The sequence below is a fragment of the Cetorhinus maximus genome, chromosome 34, assembly GCF_964194155.1.
Source record: "Cetorhinus maximus chromosome 34, sCetMax3.hap1.1, whole genome shotgun sequence".
NCBI lineage: Eukaryota > Metazoa > Chordata > Chondrichthyes > Lamniformes > Cetorhinidae > Cetorhinus > Cetorhinus maximus.
The window spans coordinates 11,818,634-11,839,793 of NC_135912.1; the positions used below are offsets into that span (position 1 = coordinate 11,818,634).

Here is a 21,160-nt window from a genome sequence, read left to right on the forward strand (position 1 = left end):
TACAGCTACAACACTGGCATCTACCCGGCTATGTGGAAAATTGCCCAGGTATGTCCTGTACACAAAAAGCAGGATAAATCCAACCCGGCCAATTACCGCCCCATCAGTCTACTCTCGATCATCAGTAAAGTAATGGAAGGGGTCATCAATAGTGCTATCAAGCGGCACTTGCTTAGCAATAACCTACTCACGGATGCCCAGTTTGGGTTCTGCCAGGGTCACTCAGCTCCTGACCTTGTTAAAAGGGAGGAGATTGCTGGGGCCTTGACAGAAATCTTTGTATCCTCACTGGCTATGGGTGAGAACCCAGAGGACTGGAGAATGGCCAAAGTTGTTCCATTGTTTAAGAAGGGTAGCAGGGATAGTCCAGGAAATTACAGGCCGGTGAGCCTTACGTCAGTGGTAGGGAAATTATTGGAGAAGATCCTTCGTGACAGGATTTACTACCATTTGGAAGCAAATGGGCGTACTAGTGAGAGGCAGCATGGTTTTGTGAAGGGGAGGTCGTGTCTCACTAACTTGATCGAGTTTTTCGAGGAAGTGACAAAGATGATCGACGATGGAAGGGCAGTGGATGTTATCTACATGGATTTCAGTAAGGCCTTTGACAAGGTCCCACATGGCAGACTGGTACAGAAGGTAAAGTCACACGGTATCAGAGGTGAGCTGGCAAGATGGATACAAATTGCCTTGGTCATAGAAGACAGAAGGTAGCAGTGGAAGGGTGCTCTTCTGAATGGAGAGCTGTGACTAGCGGAGTTCCGCAGGGATCAGTGCTGGGACCTTTGCTGTTTGTAGTGTACATAAATGATTTGGAGGAAAATGTAACTGGGCTAATTAGTAAGTTTGCAGACGACACTAAGGTTGGAGGAGTTGCAGATAGTGAAGAGGATTGTCAAAGGATACAACGAGATATAGATCGGTTGGAGACTTGGGCGGAGAAATGGCAGATGGAGTTTAATCCGGACAAATGTGAGGTATTGCATTTTGGAAGGTCTAATACAGGCAGGAATTATACAGTAAATGGCAGAACCCTTAAGTGCATCGACGGGCAGAGGGATCTGGGTGTACAGGTCCACAGGTCACGGAAAGTGGCAACGCAGGTGGGTAAGGTAGTCAGGAAGGCATATGGCATGCTTGCCTTCATCGGCAGGGGTATTGAGTATAAAAGGTGGGAAGTCATGCTGCAGCTGTATAGAACCTTGGTTAGGCCACACTTAGAATATTGCGTGCAATTCTGGTCACCACATTACCAGAAGGATATGGAGGCGTTGGAGAGGGTGCAGAGGAGGTTTACCAGGATGCTGCCTGGTCTGGAGGTTATTAGCTATGAGGAGAGGTTGGAGAAACTCAGATTGTTCTCACTAGAGCGACGGAGATTGAGGGGCGACTTGATAGAAGTTTACAAAATTATGAGTGGCATGGACAGAGTAGATAGTCAGAAGCTTTTTCCCAGGGTGGAAGAGTCAATTACTAGGGGACATAGATTTAAGGTGAGAGGAGAAAACTATAGGGGAGATGTGCAGGGCAAGTTTTTTACGCAGAGGGTAGTGAGTGTCTGGAATTCGCTGCCAGAGGAGGTGGTGGAAGCAGGTATGATAGTGATGTTTAAGAGGCAGTTTGACAAATCCATGAATAGGATGGGAATAGAGGGATACGGACCCCGGAAATGCAAAATGTTTTAGTTTGACGGGCAATATGATGGGCGCAGGCTTGGAGGGGCGAAGGGCCTGTTCCTGTGCTGTACTTTTCTTTGTTCTTTGTTCAGCCTTGGTTCAAACATGGACAAAAGAGCTGAACTCCCGAGGTGAGGTAAGAGTGACTGCCATTGACATCAAGGCAGCATTTGACCGAGTGTGGCATCAAGGAGCCCTAGCAAAACTGGAGTCAATGGGAATCAGGGGAAAACTCTCCGCTGGTTGGAGTCATACCGAGCACAAAGGAAGATGGTTGTGGTTGTTGGAGGTCAGTCATCTCAGCTCCAGGACATCACTGCAGGAATTCCTCAGGGTAGTGTCCTCGGCCCAACCATCTTCAGCTGCTTCATCAATGACCTTCCTTCCATCATAAGGTCAGAAGTGGGGATGTTCGCTGATGATTGCACAATGTTCAGCACCATTCGCGACTCCTCAGATACTGAAGCAGTCCATGTCGAAATGCAGCATGACCTGGACAATATCCAGGCTTGGGCTGACAAGTGGCAAGTAACATTCGTGCCACACAAGTGTCAGGCAATGACCATCTCCAACAAGTATTGAGTATAGGAGTTGGGATGTTATGGTGAGATTGTAAAAGACATTGGTGAGGCCAACTTTGGAGTATTGTGTGCAGTTCTGGTCGCCTAACTACAGGAAGGATATCAGTAAGATTGAGATAGTGCAGAGAAGATTTACTAGGATGTTGCCGGGTCTTAAGGAGTTGAGTTACAGGGAAAGATAAAACAGGTTAGGACTTTATTCCTTGGAGCGTAGAAGAATGAGGGGAGATTTGATAGAAGTTTACAAAATTATGAGGGGTATAGACAGAGTAAATGCGAGAAGGCTCTTTCCAGTTAGATTAGGAGAGATAAACACGAGAGGACATGGCTTTAGGGTGAAAGGGGAAAGATTTAGGGGGAACATTAGGGGGAACTTCTTCACTCAGAGAGTGGTGAGAGTGTGGAACGAGCTACCGTCTGACGTGGTAAATGCGGGCTCACTCTTAAGTTTTAAGAATAAATTGGATAGATACATGAATGGGAGAGGTCTGGAGGGTTATGGACTAGGTGCAGGTCAATGGGACTATTTGGGCACAGACTAGAAAGGCCGAACGGCCTGTTTTCTGTGCTGTAGTGTTCTATGGTTCTATGGTTCTAAGAGGGAATCCAACCATCGCTACTTGATGTGCAATGGCATTACCATCACTGAATCCCCCACTATCAACATCCTGGGGATTACCATTGACCAGAAACTGAACTGGACTAGTCATATAAATACTGTGGCTACAAGAGCAGGTCAGAGGCGAGGAATCCTGCAGCGAGTAACTCATGTCCTGACTCCCCAAAGCCTGTCCACCATCTACAAGATACAAGTCAGGAGTGTGATGGAATACTCCCCACTTGCCTGGATGAGTGCAGCTCCCACAACACTCAAGAAGCTCGACACCATCCAGGACAAAACAGCCCCGCTTGATTGGCACCACATGCACAAACACTCACTCCCTCCACCACCGATGCACAGTAGCAGCAGTGTGTTTACCATCTACAAGATGCACTGCAGGAACTCACCAAGGCTCCTTAGGCAGCACCTTCCAAACCCATGACCACTACCATCTAGAAGGACAAGGGCAGCAGACACATGGGAACACCACCACCTGGAAGTTCCCCTCCAAGTCACTCACCATCCTGACTTGGAAATATATCACCGTTCCTTCACTGTCGCTGGGTCAAAATCCTGGAACTCCCTCCCTAACAGCACGGTGGGTTGTACCTACACCACATGGACTGCAGCGGTTCAAGAAGGCAGCTCACCCCCACCTTCACAAGGGCAATTAGGGATGGGCAGTAAATGCTGGCCCAGCCAGCGAAGCCCACATCCTGTGAATGAATATGAATTAAAAAACAGCCAATGCAGCACTCCCTCAGTACTGACCCTCCGACAGTGCGACACTCCCTCAGTACTGACCCTCTGACAGTGTGGCACTCCCTCAGTACTGACCCTCCGACAGTGCCGCACTCCCTCAGTACTGACCCTCTGACAGTGTGGCACTCCCTCAGTACCGCACTCGGAGATGTGAGCTTGTTCACTTGGCCAGCGTTTATTATCCACCCCTTGGTGCCTTTGAGAAAGTGATGGGGAGACATTCTCTGGAACAGCTGCACGTCGTCTGCCTGGTTTATGGGTTCACTTCTCTGGGAGAAAGATTCGAACCCCCGAGCGAGCGATGGAGAGGTCCCGGCTGGTGAGTGCGAGAGGGGCTGTGATATCAGGAGGATTTACTCCGGATCCAGCTCGAGGCTTTGGGATGTTAGATTCCCCGCGGGTTATTTCTAGCTGGGGGGGGGAGGAAATGCTGCTCTCTGCTCCGACCAGCTTCCAATGTGGGCTGGATAGTGAGTGAGACCAGATCCCAGTCTCCAGCTCATCCCCCATCTCCACAGACCCCACCTCACAGCACCTCTCACACTCCCCCCCCTCACACTCCCCCCTCTCACACTCCCCCCTCTCACACTCCCCCTCTCACACTCCTCCTCTCACACTCCCCCCTCTCACACTCCCCCCCTCTCACACTCCCCCCTCTCACACTCCCCCCTTTCACACTCCCCCCCTCTCACACTCCCCCCCCTCACACTCCCCCCTCTCACACTCCTCCTCTCACACTCCCCCCTCTCACACTCCCCCCCTCACACTCCGCCATCTCACACTCCCCCCCTCTCACACTCCCCCCTCTCACACTCGCCCCCCTCACACTCCCCCCCCTCTCACACTGCCCCCTCACACTCCCCCATCTCACACTCCCCCCCCTCTCACACTCCCCCCTCTCACACTCCCCCTCTCACACTGCCCCCCCTCTCACACTCCCCCCTCTCACACTCCCCCCTCACACTCCCACCCTCACACTCCCCCCCCTCACACTCCCCCCTCACACTCCCCCCTCTCACACTCCTCCTCTCACACTCCCCCCTCTCACACTCCCCCCCTCACACTCCCCCCCTCTCACACTCCCCCCTCTCACACTCGCCCCCCTCACACTCCCCCCCCTCTCACACTCCCCCCTCACACTCCCCCATCTCACACTCCCCCCCCTCTCACACTCCCCCCTCTCACACTCCCCCTCTCACACTGTCCCCCCTCTCACACTCCCCCCTCTCACACTCCCCCCTCACACTCCCACCCTCACACTCCACCCCTCTCACACTCCCCCCTCTCACACTCCCCCCTCTCACACTCCCCTCTCTCACACTCCCCCCCTCTCACACTCCCCCCTCTCACACTCCCCCCTCTCACACTCCCCCCCCTCACACTCCCCCCCCTCACACTCCCCCCTCTCACACTCCCCCCCCTCTCACACTACCCCCCTCCCCCTCCCCCGCTCGCCCTCCGGGTCTTTCTATCTCGTGCTCTGTTTCTTTCCGCTTTACCCAGAATTTCCGGTTTTTGCCTCACTCGGACCACAGCTTCCCCCAGGATCTCTCTCACTTTCATCCTGTCAGCTGTTTGCTTTTGTCCTCTTCTGCAATCCCATTCCCTCTGTCCGAGTCTCTCTCTCATTCTCCCTCCCCCTTGTCCATATCTTTCCTGTCTCTCCCCCTCCTTTATCTTACTGTCTCTCCATCTTTCTTTACCTCCCCTATCTCTCTCCACAACTCCTATCATCCCTCCTCTCCCTGCAGCTCTCCCTATCCATCCCTCGCTCTCAGTCCCATTCCCTCCCTGTCCCACTCGCCTCCATCCCCCTCTCTCTCCTCACACTCTCCCCAACCTCTCCCTCTCTCTATTTCCCAGTCTTCCTCTCTCCACATCACCTTCTGTCTTTTGTTCCCAGTCTCTCCATCTCTTTCTCTCTCTTCTCCCTCCTTCTCTCTCTCTCTATATCCCCATCCCTCTCTCTCCCCCACCTATTGCTCTCACCTCTCTCTTTCCCTCTTCCCCTCTTCCCTTTTCCCTCTGCTCCTCTGACTCTTCCTCTCTTTCCCTTTGCATTCTATCTCTCTCCTCCCTTCTCACTCTGTCTCTCCCTTGGCCTCTTACCTTCTGCGGTGCATTGATGACCCCGACGTTGTAACCGAACTGCAGCGATCCCAGTACGGCTGTGAAAACGGCCAAGATCAGGGTGCCTGTGACCCGCTGTGAGTAAAGAGAACATACACAGAATGAAGGTGACGGAAAACAATTCTCCGTGACCCAGCCCTCCCCATCATCACAAAAACCTCACACAGGGCTGAGAAAAAACCTCAAACTTCCTTTCGCTAATTAATCGCAACTCAGGAAATCCCCAAACTCTCCCTTCTCTTCACTAACCAGATGGACAGATACTTCCAACAAATATCTCCGACTGATTCTCTCCGATTATATTTCCCAATATAATGTACCACAACTCCATCACCTCAACAGATTGAGCACAGATAGGAACACCCTACACTGACTCCATCAAACACTCCCAGGGCAGGTACAGCACGGGGTTAGATACAGAGTAAAGCTCCCTCTACACTGTCCCCATCAAACACTCCCAGGACAGGTACTGCACGGGGTTAGATACAGAGTAAAGCTCCCTCTACACTGTCTCCATCAAACACTCCCAGGGCAGGTACAGCACGGGGTTAGATACAGAGTAAAGCTCCCTCTACACTGTCCCCATCAAACACTCCCAGGGCAGGTACAGCACGGGGTTAGATACAGAGTAAAGCTCCCTCTACACTGTCCCCATCAAACACTCCCAGGACAGGTACTGCACGGGGTTAGATACAGAGTAAAGCTCCCTCTACACTGTCCCCATCAAACACTCCCAGGACAGGTACAGCACGGGGTTAGAAACTGAGTGAAACAAAAACAAACTTTATCTTAAGATCTGGAGAGTAAGGGAATTTTTTTAGCGATTGTTCAAAATTGGTTTCTAATCCGACTGTCGGATTAATTCATTGCCACAGCTACAAAAAGAGTAATGGTCGCAGTGTGAAAACGTGTTCCTCGAACTAAACAGATTAACTATGAGAAACAGAAACAGAAAATGCTGGAAAAACTCAACAGGTGTAAAGAGCAATAGTGCAGAGATTAAAAAGACTTAAAATTTCCTGTCCGTATGACACTCCTGAACAGATACACATTATCTTAATCTTTACTTTAGATTATCTCTAAACACGGTGTACCACTCGATCATCTTTAATATGAACAGATTGTCTATAAACACGCTATACCACTCGATCAGCTTTAAACTGAACAGATTATCGATAAACAAACTGTACCACTCGATCAGTTTTAAATTGAACAGATTATCTATAAACACGCTGTACCACTCGATCATCTTTAAACTGAACAGATTATCTATAAACTCGCTGTACCACTCGATCAGATTTAAACTGAACAGATTATGTATAAACACACTGTACCACTCGATCATCTTTAAACTGAACAGATTATCTATAAACACACTTTACCACTCGATCATCTTTAAACTGAACAGATTATCTATAAACACGCTGTACCACTCGATCAGCTTCAAATTGAAGAGATTATGTATAAACACACTTTACCACTCGATCATCTTCAAACTGAACATATTATCTATAAACACACTGTACCACTCGATCAGCTTTAAACTGAACAGATTATCTATAAACAAACTGTACCACTCGATCAGCTTTAAATTGAAGAGATTATGTATAAACACACTGTACCACTCGATCAGCTTTAAACTGAAGAGATTATGTATAAACACACTGTACCACTCGATCAGATTTAAACTGAACAGATTATCTATAAACACGCTGTACCACTCGATCAGCTTTAAACTTAACAGATTATCTATAAACACACTGTACCACTCGATCAGCTTTAAACTGAACAGATTATCTATAAACACACTGTACCACTCGATCAGCTTTAAACTGAACAGATTATCTATAAACACACTGTACCACTCGATCAGCTTTAAACTGAACAGATTATCTATAAACACACTGTACCACTCGATCAGCTTTAAATTGAAGAGATTATGTATAAACACACTGTACCACTCGATCAGCTTTAAACTGAACAGATTATCTATAAACACGCTGCACCACCCGATCAGCTTTAAACTGAACAGATTATGTATAAACACACTGTACCACTCGATCAGCTTTAAACTTAAAAAATTATGTATAAACACACAGTAACACTCGATCACCTTCAAACTGAACAGATTATCTGTAAACAGGCTGTACCACTCGATCAGCTTTAAATTGAACAGTTTCATGACAATCACAATGTACCACTCGATCATCTTTAAACTGAACAGATTATCTATAAACACGCTGTACCACTCGATCAGTTTTAAACTGAACAGATTATGTATAAACACACTGTACCACTCGATCATCATTAAACTGAACAGATTACCTATAAACATTCTGTACCACTCGATCAGCTTTAAACTGAACAGATTATCTATAAACACGCTGTACCACTCGATCAGCTTTAAACTGAACAGATTATGTATAAACACACTGTACCACTCGATCAGCTTTAAACTGAACAGATTATGTATAAACACACTGTACCACACGATCAGCTTTAAACTGAAAAAAGTATCTTTAAACACGCTGTACCACTCGATCAGCATTAAACTGAACAGATTAGCTAAAAACACACTGTACCACTAGATCAGCTTTAAACTGAACAGATTATCTATAAACACACTGTACCACTCGATCAGCTTTAAACTGAACAGATTATCTATAAACACACTGCACCACTCGATCAACTTTAAATTGAACAGATTATCTATAAACACCCTGTACCACTCGATCAGCTTTAAACTGAACAGATTATCTATAAACACCATGTACCACTTGGTCATCTTGAACCAGAATAGATTATGTATAAATACAAAAACAGAATTACCTGGAAAAACTCAGCAGGTCTGACAGCATCGGCGGAGAAGAAATGAGTCGACGTTTCGAGTCCTCACGTCCCTTCAACCGAACTGAGTATATTTAGGAGAGGGGTGAAATATATTCTGGTTTAAGGTGGGGGGTGGGGAGAAGTTGAGTTTGGAGTGGTTGTAGGTACAGCGTGTTTATCTATAAACGCACTGTACCACTCGATCAGCTTTAAACTGAACAGATTATCTATAAACACACTGTAACACTCGATCAGTTTTAAATGGAACAGATTATCTATAAACACGCTGTACCACTCGATCAGCTTTAAACTGAACAGAATATCTATAAACATGCTGTATCAATCGATCAGCTTTAAACTGAACAGATTATCTATAAACACACTGTACCACTCGATCAGCTTTAAACTGAACAGATTATCTATAAACAGGCTGTACCACTCGATCAGCTTTAAACTGAACAGATTATCTATAAACACACTGTACCACTCGATCTGCTTTAACCTGAACAGATTATCTATAAACACACTGTACCACTCGATCAGTTTTAAATTGTACAGATTATCTATAAACACGCTGTACCACTCGATCAGCTTTAAACTAAACATATTATCCATAAACAAACTGTACCACTCGATCAGCTTTAAACTGAACAGATTATCCATAAACAAGCTGTACCACTCGATCAGCTTTAAACTGAACAGATTATCTATAAACACGCTGTACCACTCGTTCAGCTTTAAACTGAACAGATTATCTATAAACACGCTGTACCACTCGATCAGCGTTAAACTGACAAAATTATGTATAAACACATTGTACCACTCGATCAGCTTTAAACTGAACAGATTATGTATAAACACACAGTACAACTCGATCAGCTTTTAACTGAAAAAATATCTATAAACACGCTGTACCACTCGATCAGCTTTAAACTGAACAGGTTATGTAAAAACAGACTTTACCACTTGCTCATCTTTAAACTGAAAAAAATTATCTATAAACACGCTGTACAACTCGATCAGCTTTAAACTGAACAGATTATCTATAAACACACTGTACCACTCGATCGCTTTAAACTGAACAGATTATCTATAAACACACTGTACCACTCGATCAGCTTTAAACTGAACAGATTATCTATAAACACACTGTACCACTCGATCATCTTTAAACTGAATAGATTATCTATAAACACACTGTACCACTCGATCAGCTTTAAACTGAACAGATTATCTATAAACACACTGTACCACTCGATCAGCTTTAAATTGAACAGATTATCTATAAACACGCTGTACCACTCGATCAGCTTTAAACTGAACAGATTATCTGTAAACACGCTGCACCACCCGATCAGCTTTAAACTGAACAGATTATGTATAAACACACTGTACCACTCGATCAGCTTTAAACTTAAAAAATTATGTATAAACACACAGTAACACTCGATCACCTTCAAACTGAACAGATTATCTGTAAACAGGCTGTACCACTCGATCAGCTTTAAATTGAACAGTTTCATGACAATCACAATGTACCACTCGATCATCTTTAAACTGAACAGATTATCTATAAACACGCTGTACCACTCGATCAGTTTTAAACTGAACAGATTATGTATAAACACACTGTACCACTCGATCATCATTAAACTGAACAGATTATCTATAAACATTCTGTACCACTCGATCAGCTTTAAACTGAACAGATTATCTATAAACACGCTGTACCACTCGATCAGCTTTAAACTGAACAGATTATGTATAAACACACTGTACCACTCGATCAGCTTTAAACTGAACAGATTATGTATAAACACACTGTACCACTCGATCAGCTTTAAACTGAAAAAAGTATCTTTAAACACGCTGTACCACTCGATCAGCATTAAACTGAACAGATTAGCTATAAACACACTGTACCACTAGATCAGCTTTAAACTGAACAGATTATCTATAAACACACTGTACCACTCGATCAGCTTTAAACTGAACAGATTATCTATAAACACACTGCACCACTCGATCAACTTTAAATTGAACAGATTATCTATAAACACCCTGTACCACTCGATCAGCTTTAAACTGAACAGATTATCTATAAACACCATGTACCACTTGGTCATCTTGAACCAGAATAGATTATGTATAAATACAAAAACAGAATTACCTGGAAAAACTCAGCAGGTCTGACAGCATCGGCGGAGAAGAAATGAGTCGACGTTTCGAGTCCTCACGTCCCTTCAACCGAACTGAGTATATTTAGGAGAGGGGTGAAATATATTCTGGTTTAAGGTGGGGGGTGGGGAGAAGTTGAGTTTGGAGTGGTTGTAGGTACAGCGTGTTTATCTATAAACGCACTGTACCACTCGATCAGCTTTAAACTGAACAGATTATCTATAAACACACTGTAACACTCGATCAGTTTTAAATGGAACAGATTATCTATAAACACGCTGTACCACTCGATCAGCTTTAAACTGAACAGAATATCTATAAACATGCTGTACCACTCGATCAGCTTTAAACTGAACAGATTATCTATAAACACACTGTACCACTCGATCAGCTTTAAACTGAACAGATTATCTATAAACAGGCTGTACCACTCGATCAGCTTTAAACTGAACAGATTATCTATAAACACACTGTACCACTCGATCTGCTTTAACCTGAACAGATTATCTATAAACACACTGTACCACTCGATCAGTTTTAAATTGTACAGATTATCTATAAACACGCTGTACCACTCGATCAGCTTTAAACTAAACATATTATCCATAAAACAAACTGTACCACTCGATCAGCTTTAAACTGAACAGATTATCCATAAACAAGCTGTACCACTCGATCAGCTTTAAACTGAACAGATTATCTATAAACACGCTGTACCACTCGTTCAGCTTTAAACTGAACAGATTATCCATAAACACGCTGTACCACTCGATCAGCATTAAACTGACAAAATTATGTATAAACACATTGTACCACTCGATCAGCTTTAAACTGAACAGATTATGTATAAACACACAGTACAACTCGATCAGCTTTTAACTGAAAAAACTATCTATAAACACGCTGTACCACTCGATCAGCTTTAAACTGAACAGGTTATGTAAAAACAGACTTTACCACTTGCTCATCTTTAAACTGAAAAAAATTATCTATAAACACGCTGTACAACTCGATCAGCTTTAAACTGAACAGATTATCTATAAACACACTGTACCACTCGATCGCTTTAAACTGAACAGATTATCTATAAACACACTGTACCACTCGATCATCTTTAAACTGAACAGATTATCTATAAACACACTGTACCACTCGATCATCTTTAAACTGAATAGATTATCTATAAACACACTGTACCACTCGATCAGCTTTAAACTGAACAGATTATCTATAAACACACTGTACCACTCGATCAGCTTTAAATTGAACAGATTATCTATAAACACGCTGTACCACTCGATCAGCTTTAAACTGAACAGATTATCTGTAAACACGCTGCACCGCTCGATCAGCTTTAAACTGAACAGATTATGTATAAACACACTGTACCACTCGATCAGCTTTAAACTTAAAAAATTATGTATAAACACACAGTAACACTCGATCACCTTCAAACTGAACAGATTATCTGTAAACAGACTGTACCACTCGATCAGCTTTAAATTGAACAGATTCTTGACAATCACAATGTACCACTCGATCATCTTTAAACTGAAAAGATTATCTATTAACACGCTGTACCAATCGATCAGTTTTAAACTGAACAGATTATGTATAAACACACTGTACCATTCGATCATCTTTAAACTGAACAGATTATCTATAAACACACTGTACCACTCGATCAGCTTTAAACTGAACAGATTATCTATAAACACGCTGTACCACTCGATCAGCTTTAAACTGAACAGATTATGTATAAACACACTGTACCACTCGATCAGCTTTAAACTGAACAGATTATGTATAAACACACTGTACCACTCGATCAGCTTTAAACTGAAAAAGTATCATTAAACACGCTCTACCACTCGATCAACATTAAACTGAACAGATTATCTATAAACACACTGTACCACTCGATCAGCTTTAAACTGAACAGATTATCTATAAACACACTGTACCACTCGATCAGCTTTAAACTGAACAGATTATCTATAAACACGCTGTACCACTCGATCAGCTTTAAACTGAACAGGTTCTCTATAAACACGATGTACCACTCGATCAGCTTTAAATTGAACAGATTATCTATAAACACACTGTACCACTCGATCAGTTTTAAACTGAACATAATATCTATAAACATGCTGTACCACTCGATCAGCTTTAAACTGAACAGATTATCTATAAACACACTGTACCACTCGATCAGCTTTAAACTGAACAGATTATCTATAAACACGCTGTACCACTCGATCAGCTTTAAACTGAACAGGTTCTCTATAAACACGATGTACCACTCGATCAGCTTTAAATTGAACAGATTATCTATAAACACACTGTACCACTCGATCAGTTTTAAACTGAACATAATATCTATAAACATGCTGTACCACTCGATCATCTTTAAACTGAACAGATTATCAATAAACACACTGTACCACTCGATCAGCTTTAAACTGAACAGATTATCTATAAACACGCTGTACCACTCGATCTGCTTTAAACTGAACAGATTATCTATAAACACACTGTACCACTCGATCAGCTTTAACCTGAACAGATTATCTATAAACACACTGTACCACTCGATCAGCTTTAAATTGAACAGATTATCTATAAACACGCTGTACCACTCGATCAGCTTTAAACTGAACAGAATATCTATAAACATGCTGTACCACTCGATCATCTTAAAACTGAACAGATTATCTATAAACACACTGTACCACTCGATCAGCTTTAAACTGAACAGATTATCTATAAACACGCTGTACCACTCGATCTGCTTTAAACTGAACAGATTATCTATAAACACACTGTACCACTCGATCAGCTTCAACCTGAACAGATTATCTATAAACACACTGTACCAGTCGATCAGTTTTAAACTGTACAGATTATCTATAAACACGCTGGACCACTTGATCAGCTTTAAACTGAACAGATAATCTATAAACACGCTGTACCACTCAATCAGGTTTAAACTGAACAGATTATCTATAAACACGCTGTAACATATGATCAGCTTTAAATTGAACAGATTCTCTATAAACACGCTGTATCACTCGATCAGCTTTCAACTGTACAGATTATCTATAAACAAGCTGTACCACTCGATCATCTTTAACCTGAATAGATTATCTATAAACACGCTGTACCACTCGATCATTTTTAAACTGAACAGATTATCTATAAACACACTGTACCACTCGATCATCTTTAAACTGAACAGATTATCTATAAACACGCTGTACCACTCGCTCAACTCTAAACTAAACATATTTTCCATTAACAAGCTGTACCACTCGATCAGCTTTAAACTGAACAGATTATGTATAAACACACTGTACCACTCGATCAGCTTTAAACTGACAAAATTAGGTATAAACACATTGTACCACTCGATCAGCTTTAAATTGAACAGATTATGTATAAACACACTGTACCACTCGATCAGCTTTTAACTGAAAAAACTATCTATAAACACGCTGTACCACTCGATAAGCTTTAAACTGAACAGGTTATGTAAAACAGACTTTACCACTTGCTGATCTATAAACTGAAAAAAATTATCTATAAACACACTGTACAACTCGATCACCTTTGAACTGAACAGATAATCTATAAACACACAGTATCATTCGATCATTTTTAACCTGAACAGATTATCTATAAACACACATTATCACTCGATCAGCTTTAAACTGAAGAGATTATCTATAAACACGCTGTACCACTCGATCAGCTTTAAATTGAACAGATTATCTATAAACACGCTGTACCATTCTACCAGCTTTGAACTGAACAGATTATCTATAAACACACTGTACCACTCGATCAGCTTTAAACTGAAAAAAGTATCTTTAAACACGCTGTACCACTCGATCAGCATTAAACTGAACAGATTATCTATAAACACGCTGTACCATTCTACCAGCTTTGAACTGAACAGATTATCTATAAACACACAGTACCACTCGATCAGCTTTAAACTGAAAAAAGTATCTTTAAACACGCTGTACCACTCGATCAGCATTAAACTGAACAGATTATCTATAAACACACTGTACCACTCGATCAGCTTTAAACTGAACAGATTATCTATAAACACACTGTACCACTCGATCAGCTTTAAACTGAACAGATTATCTATAAACACACTGTACCACTCGATCAGCTTTAAATTGAACAGATTATCTATAAATACGCTGTACCACTCGATCAGCTTTAAATTGAACAGATTATCTATAAACACGATGTACCACTCGATCAGTTTTAAACTGAACAGAATATGTATAAACATGCTGTACCACTCGATCATCTTTAAACTGAACAGATTATCTATAAACACACTGTAACACTCGATCAGCTTTAAACTGAACAGATTATCTATAAACACGCTGTACCACTCGATCAGTTTTAAACTGAACAGAATATCTATAAACATGCTGTACCACTCGATCAACTTTAAACTGAACAGATTATCTATAAACACACTGTACCACTCGATCAGCTTTAAACTGAACAGATTATCTATAAACACGCTGTACCACTCGATCTGCTTTAAACTGAACAGATCATCTATAAACACACTGTACCACTCGATCAGCTTTAACCTGAACAGATTATCTATAAACACACTGTACCACTCGATCAGTTTTAAATTGAACAGATTATCTATAAACACGCTGTACCACTCGATCAGTTTTAAACTGAACAGAATATCTATAAACATGCTGTACCACTCGATCAGCTTTAAATTGAACAGATTATCTATAAACACGCTGTACCACTCGATCAGTTTTAAACTGAACATAATGTCTATAAACATGCTGTACCACTCGATCAGCTTTAAACTGAACAGATTATCTATAAACACACTGTACCACTCGATCAGCTTTAAACTGAACAGATTATCTATAAACACGCTGTACCACTCGATCTGCTTTAAACTGAACAGATTATCTATAAACACACTGTACCACTCGATCAGCTTTAACCTGAACAGATTATCTATAAACACACTGTACCACTCGATCAACTTTAAATTGAACAGATTATCTATAAACACGGTGTACCACTCGATCAGTTTTAAACTGAACATAATATCTATAAACATGCTGTACCACTCGATCATCTTAAAACTGAACATATTATCTATAAACACACTGTACCACTCGATCAGCTTTAATCTGAACAGATTATCTATAAACACGCTGTACCACTCGATCTGCTTTAAACTGAACAGATTATTTATAAACACACTGTACCACTCGATCAGCTTTAACCTGAACAGATTATCTATAAACACACTGTACCAGTCGATCAGTTTTAAACTGTACAGATTATCTATAAACACGCTGGACCACTTGATCAGCTTTAAACTGAACAGATTATCTATAAACACGCTGTACCACTCGATCATCTTTAAACTGAACAGATTATCTATAAACACACTGTACCACTCGATCAGGTTTAAACTGAACAGATTATCTATAAACACGCTGTAACATATGATCAGCTTTAAATTGAACAGATTATCTATAAACACGCTGTACGACTCGATCAGCTTTAAACTGAAAGATTATGTATAAACACACTGTACCACTCGATCAGCTTTAAACTGAACAGATTATGTATAAACACACTGTATCACTCGATCAGCTTTAAACTGAAAAAAGTATCTTTAAACACGCTGTACCACTCGATCAGCATTAATCTGAACAGATTATCTATAAACACACTGTACCACTCGATCAGCTTTAAACTGAACAGATTATCTATAAACACACTGTACCACTCGATCAGCTATAAACTGAACAGATTATCGATAAACACACTGTACCACTCGATCAGCTTTAAACTGAACAGATTATCTATAAACACGCTGTACCACTCGATCAGCTTTAAACTGAACAGGTTATCAATAAACACGCTGTACCACTCGATCAGCTTTAAACTGAACAGATTATCTATAAACACACTGTACCACTCGATCTGCTTTAAACTGAACAGATTATTTATAAACACACTGTACCACTCGATCAGATTTAACCTGAACAGATTATCTATAAACACACTGTACCAGTCGATCAGTTTTAAACTGTACAGATTATCTATAAACACGCTGGACCACTTGATCAGCTTTAAACTGAACAGATTATCTATAAACGCGCTGTACCACTCGATCATCTTTAAACTGAACAGATTATCTATAAACACACTGTACCACTCGATCAGGTTTAAACTGAACAGATTATCTATAAACACGTTGTAACATATGATCAGCTTTAAATTGAACAGATTATCTATAAACACGCTGTACCACTCGATCAGCTTTCAACTGTACAGATTATCTATAAACACGCTGTACCACTCGATCATCTTTAACCTGAATAGATTATCTATAAACACGCTGTACCACTCGATCATCTTTAAACTGAACAGATTATCTATAAACACGCTGTACCACTCGCTCAGCTCTAAACTAAACATATTATCCATAAACAAGCTGTACCACTCGATCAGCTTTAAACTGAACAGATTATGTATAAACACACTGTACCACTCGATCAGCTTTAAACTGACAAAATTAGGTATAAACACATTGTACCACTCGATCAGCTTTAAAGTGAACAGATTATGTATAAACACACTGTACCACTCGATCAGCTTTTAACTGAAAAAACTATCTATAAACACACTGTACCACTCGATCAGCTTAAAACTGAACAGGTTATGTAAAACAGACTTTAGCACTTGCTCATCTTTAAACTGAAAAAAATTATCTATAAACACGCTGTACAACTCGATCAGCTTTAAACTGAATAGATTATCTATAAACACACAGCATCATTCGATCATTTTTAACCTGAACAGATTATCTATAAACACACATAACCACTCGATCAGCTTTAAACTGAACAGATTATCTATAAACACGTTGTACCACTCGATCAGCTTTAAACTGAACAGATTATCTATAAACACGCTGTACCATTCTACCAGCTTTGAACTGAACAGATTATCTATAAACACACTGTACCACTCGATTATCTTTAATCTGAACAGATTATCTTTAAACACGCTGTACCACTCGATCAGCTTTAAATTGAACAGATTATGTATAAACACACTGTACCACTCGATCAGCTTTAAACTGAACAGATTATGTATAAACACACTGTACCACTCGATCAGCTTTAAATTGAAAAAAGTATCTTTAAACACGCTGTACCACTCGATCAGCATTAAACTGAACAGATTATCTATAAACACACTGTACCACTCGATCAGCTTTAAACTGAACAGATTATCTATAAACACACTGTACCACTCGATCATCTTTAAACTGAACAGATTATCTATAAACACACTGTACCACTCGATCATCTTTAAATTGAACAGATTATCTATAAATACGCTGTACCACTCGATCAGCTTTAAATTGAACAGATTATCTATAAACACGCTGTACCACTCGATCAGTTTTAAACTGAACAGAATATCTATAAACATGCTGTACCACTCGATCAGCTTTAAACTGAACAGATTATCTATAAACACACTGTACCAATCGATCAGCTTTAAACTGAACAGATTATCTATAAACACGCTGTACCACTCGATCTGCTTTAAACTGAACAGATTATCTATAAACACACTGTACCACTCGATCATCTTTAAATTGAACAGATTATCTATAAACACGCTGTACCACTCGATCAGTTTTAACCTGAACAGATTATCTATAAACACAGTGTACCACTCGATCAGCTTTAAATTGAACAGATTATCTATAAACACGCTGTACCACTCGATCAGTTTTAAACTGAACAGAATATCTATAAACATGCTGTACCACTCGATCATCTTAAAACTGAACAGATTATCTATAAACACACTGTACCACTCGATCATCTTTAACTGAACAGATTATCTATAAACACGCTGTACCACTCGATCAGGTTTAAACTGAACAGATTATCTATAAACACGCTGTAACATATGATCAGCTTTAAATTGAACAGATTATCTATAAACACGCTGTACCACTCGATCAGCTTTCAACTGTACAGATTATCTATAAACACGCTGTACCACTCGATCATCTTTAACCTGAATAGATTATCTATAAACACGCTGTACCACTCGATCATTTATAAACTGAACAGATTATCTATAAACACACTGTACCACTCGATCAGCTTTAAACTGAACAGATTATCTATAAACACGCTGTAACATATGATCAGCTTTAAATTGAACAGATTATCTATAAACACGCTGTACCACTCGATCAGCTTTCAACTGTACAGATTATCTATAAACACGCTGTACCACTCGATCATCTTTAACCTGAATAGATTATCTATAAACACGCTGTACCACTCGATCATTTTTAAACTGAACAGATTATCTATAAACACACTGTACCACTCGATCAGCTTTAAACTGAACAGATTATCTATAAACACGCTGTACCACTCGATCAGCTTTAAACTGAACAGATTATCTATAAACACGCTGTAACACTTGATCAGCTTTAAATTGAACAGATTATCTATAAACACGCTGTACCACTCGATCAGCTTTAAACTGAACAGGTTATGTAAAAACAGACTTTAACACTTGATCATCTTTAAACTGAAAAAATTATCTATAAACACGCTGTACAACTCGATCAGCTTTAAATTGAACAGATTATCTATAAACACACTGTACCACTCGATCACCTTTAAATTGAAGAGATTATGTATAAACACACTGTACCACTCGATCAGCTTTAAACTGAAAAGATTATCTATAAACACACATTACCACTCGATCAGCTTTAAACTGAACAGATTATCTATAAACACACTGTACCACTCGATCAGCTTTAAATTGAAGAGATTATGTATAAACACACTGTACCACTCGATCATCTTTAAACTGAACAGATTATCTATAAACACACTGTACCACTCGATCAGCTTTAAACTGAACTGATTATCTATAAACACACTGTACCACTCGATCATCTTTAAACTGAACAGATTATCTATAAACACACTGTACCACTCGATCAGCTTTAAACTGAACAGATTATCTATAAACACACTGTACCACTCGATCGCTTTAAACTGAACAGATTATCTATAAACACACTGTACCAATCGATCATCTTTAAACTGAACAGATTATCTATAAACACACCGTACCACTCGATCAGCTTTAAACTGAATAGATTATCTATAAACACACTGTACCACTCGATCAGCTTTAAACTGAACAGATTATCTATAAACACACTGTAGCACTCGATCAGCTTTAAATTGAACAGATTATCTATAAACACGCTGTACCACTCGATCAGCTTTAAACTGAACAGATTATCTGTAAACACGCTGCACCGCTCGATCAGCTTTAAACTGAACAGATTATGTATAAACACACTGTACCACTCGATCAGCGTTAAACTTAAAAATTATGTATAAACACACAGTAACACTCGATCACCTTCAAACTGAACAGATTATCTGTGAACAGACTGTACCACTCGATCAGCTTTAAATTGAACAGATTCTTGACAATCACAATGTACCACTCGATCATCTTTAAACTGAACAGATTATCTATTAACACGCTGTACCAATCGATCAGTTTTAAACTGAACAGATTATGTATAAACACACTGTACCACTCGATCATCTTTAAACTGAACAGATTATCTATAAACACTCTGTACCACTCGATCAGCTTTAAACTGAACAGATTATTTATAAACACGCTGTACCATTCGATCAGCTTTAAACTGAACAGATTATGTATAAACACACTGTACCACTCGATCAGCTTTAAACTGAACAGATTATGTATAAACACACTGTACCACTCGATCAGCTTTAAACTGAAAAAAATATCTTTAAACACGCTGTACCACTCGATCAGCATTAAACTGAACAGATTATCTATAAACACACTGTACCACTCGATCAGCTTTAAACTGAACAGATTATCTATAAACACACTGTACCACTCGATCAGCTATAAACTGAACCGATTATCTATAAACATACTGTACCACTCGATCAGCTTTAAACTGAACAGATTATCTATAAACACGATGTACCACTCGATCAGCTTTAAACTGAACAGGTTATCTATAAACACGCTGTACCACTCGATCAGCTTTAAATTGAACAGATTACCTATAAACACGCTGTACCACTCGATCAGTTTTAAACTGAACATAATATCTATAAACATGCTGTACCACTCGATCAGCTTTAAACTGAACAGATTATCTATAAACACACTGTACCACTCGATCAGCTTTAAACTGAACAGATTATCTATAAACACGCTGTACCACTCGATCTGCTTTAAACTGAACAGATTATCTATAAACACAC

At 40.4% G+C, this 21,160-nt stretch overlaps 1 protein-coding gene across 1 annotated transcript in view; it reads right to left on the reverse strand.

The window, feature by feature from the left end:
* Window positions 1-21,160, reverse strand: part of LOC144671763 (solute carrier family 2, facilitated glucose transporter member 4-like) — a 262,713-nt gene that overhangs the window by 14,638 nt on the left and 226,915 nt on the right. The window contains exon 2 of the mRNA XM_078533781.1: window positions 5,730-5,825. Coding sequence (XP_078389907.1) covers window positions 5,730-5,825 — 96 coding nt within the window. The remainder of the gene's footprint in view (window positions 1-5,729; window positions 5,826-21,160) is intronic.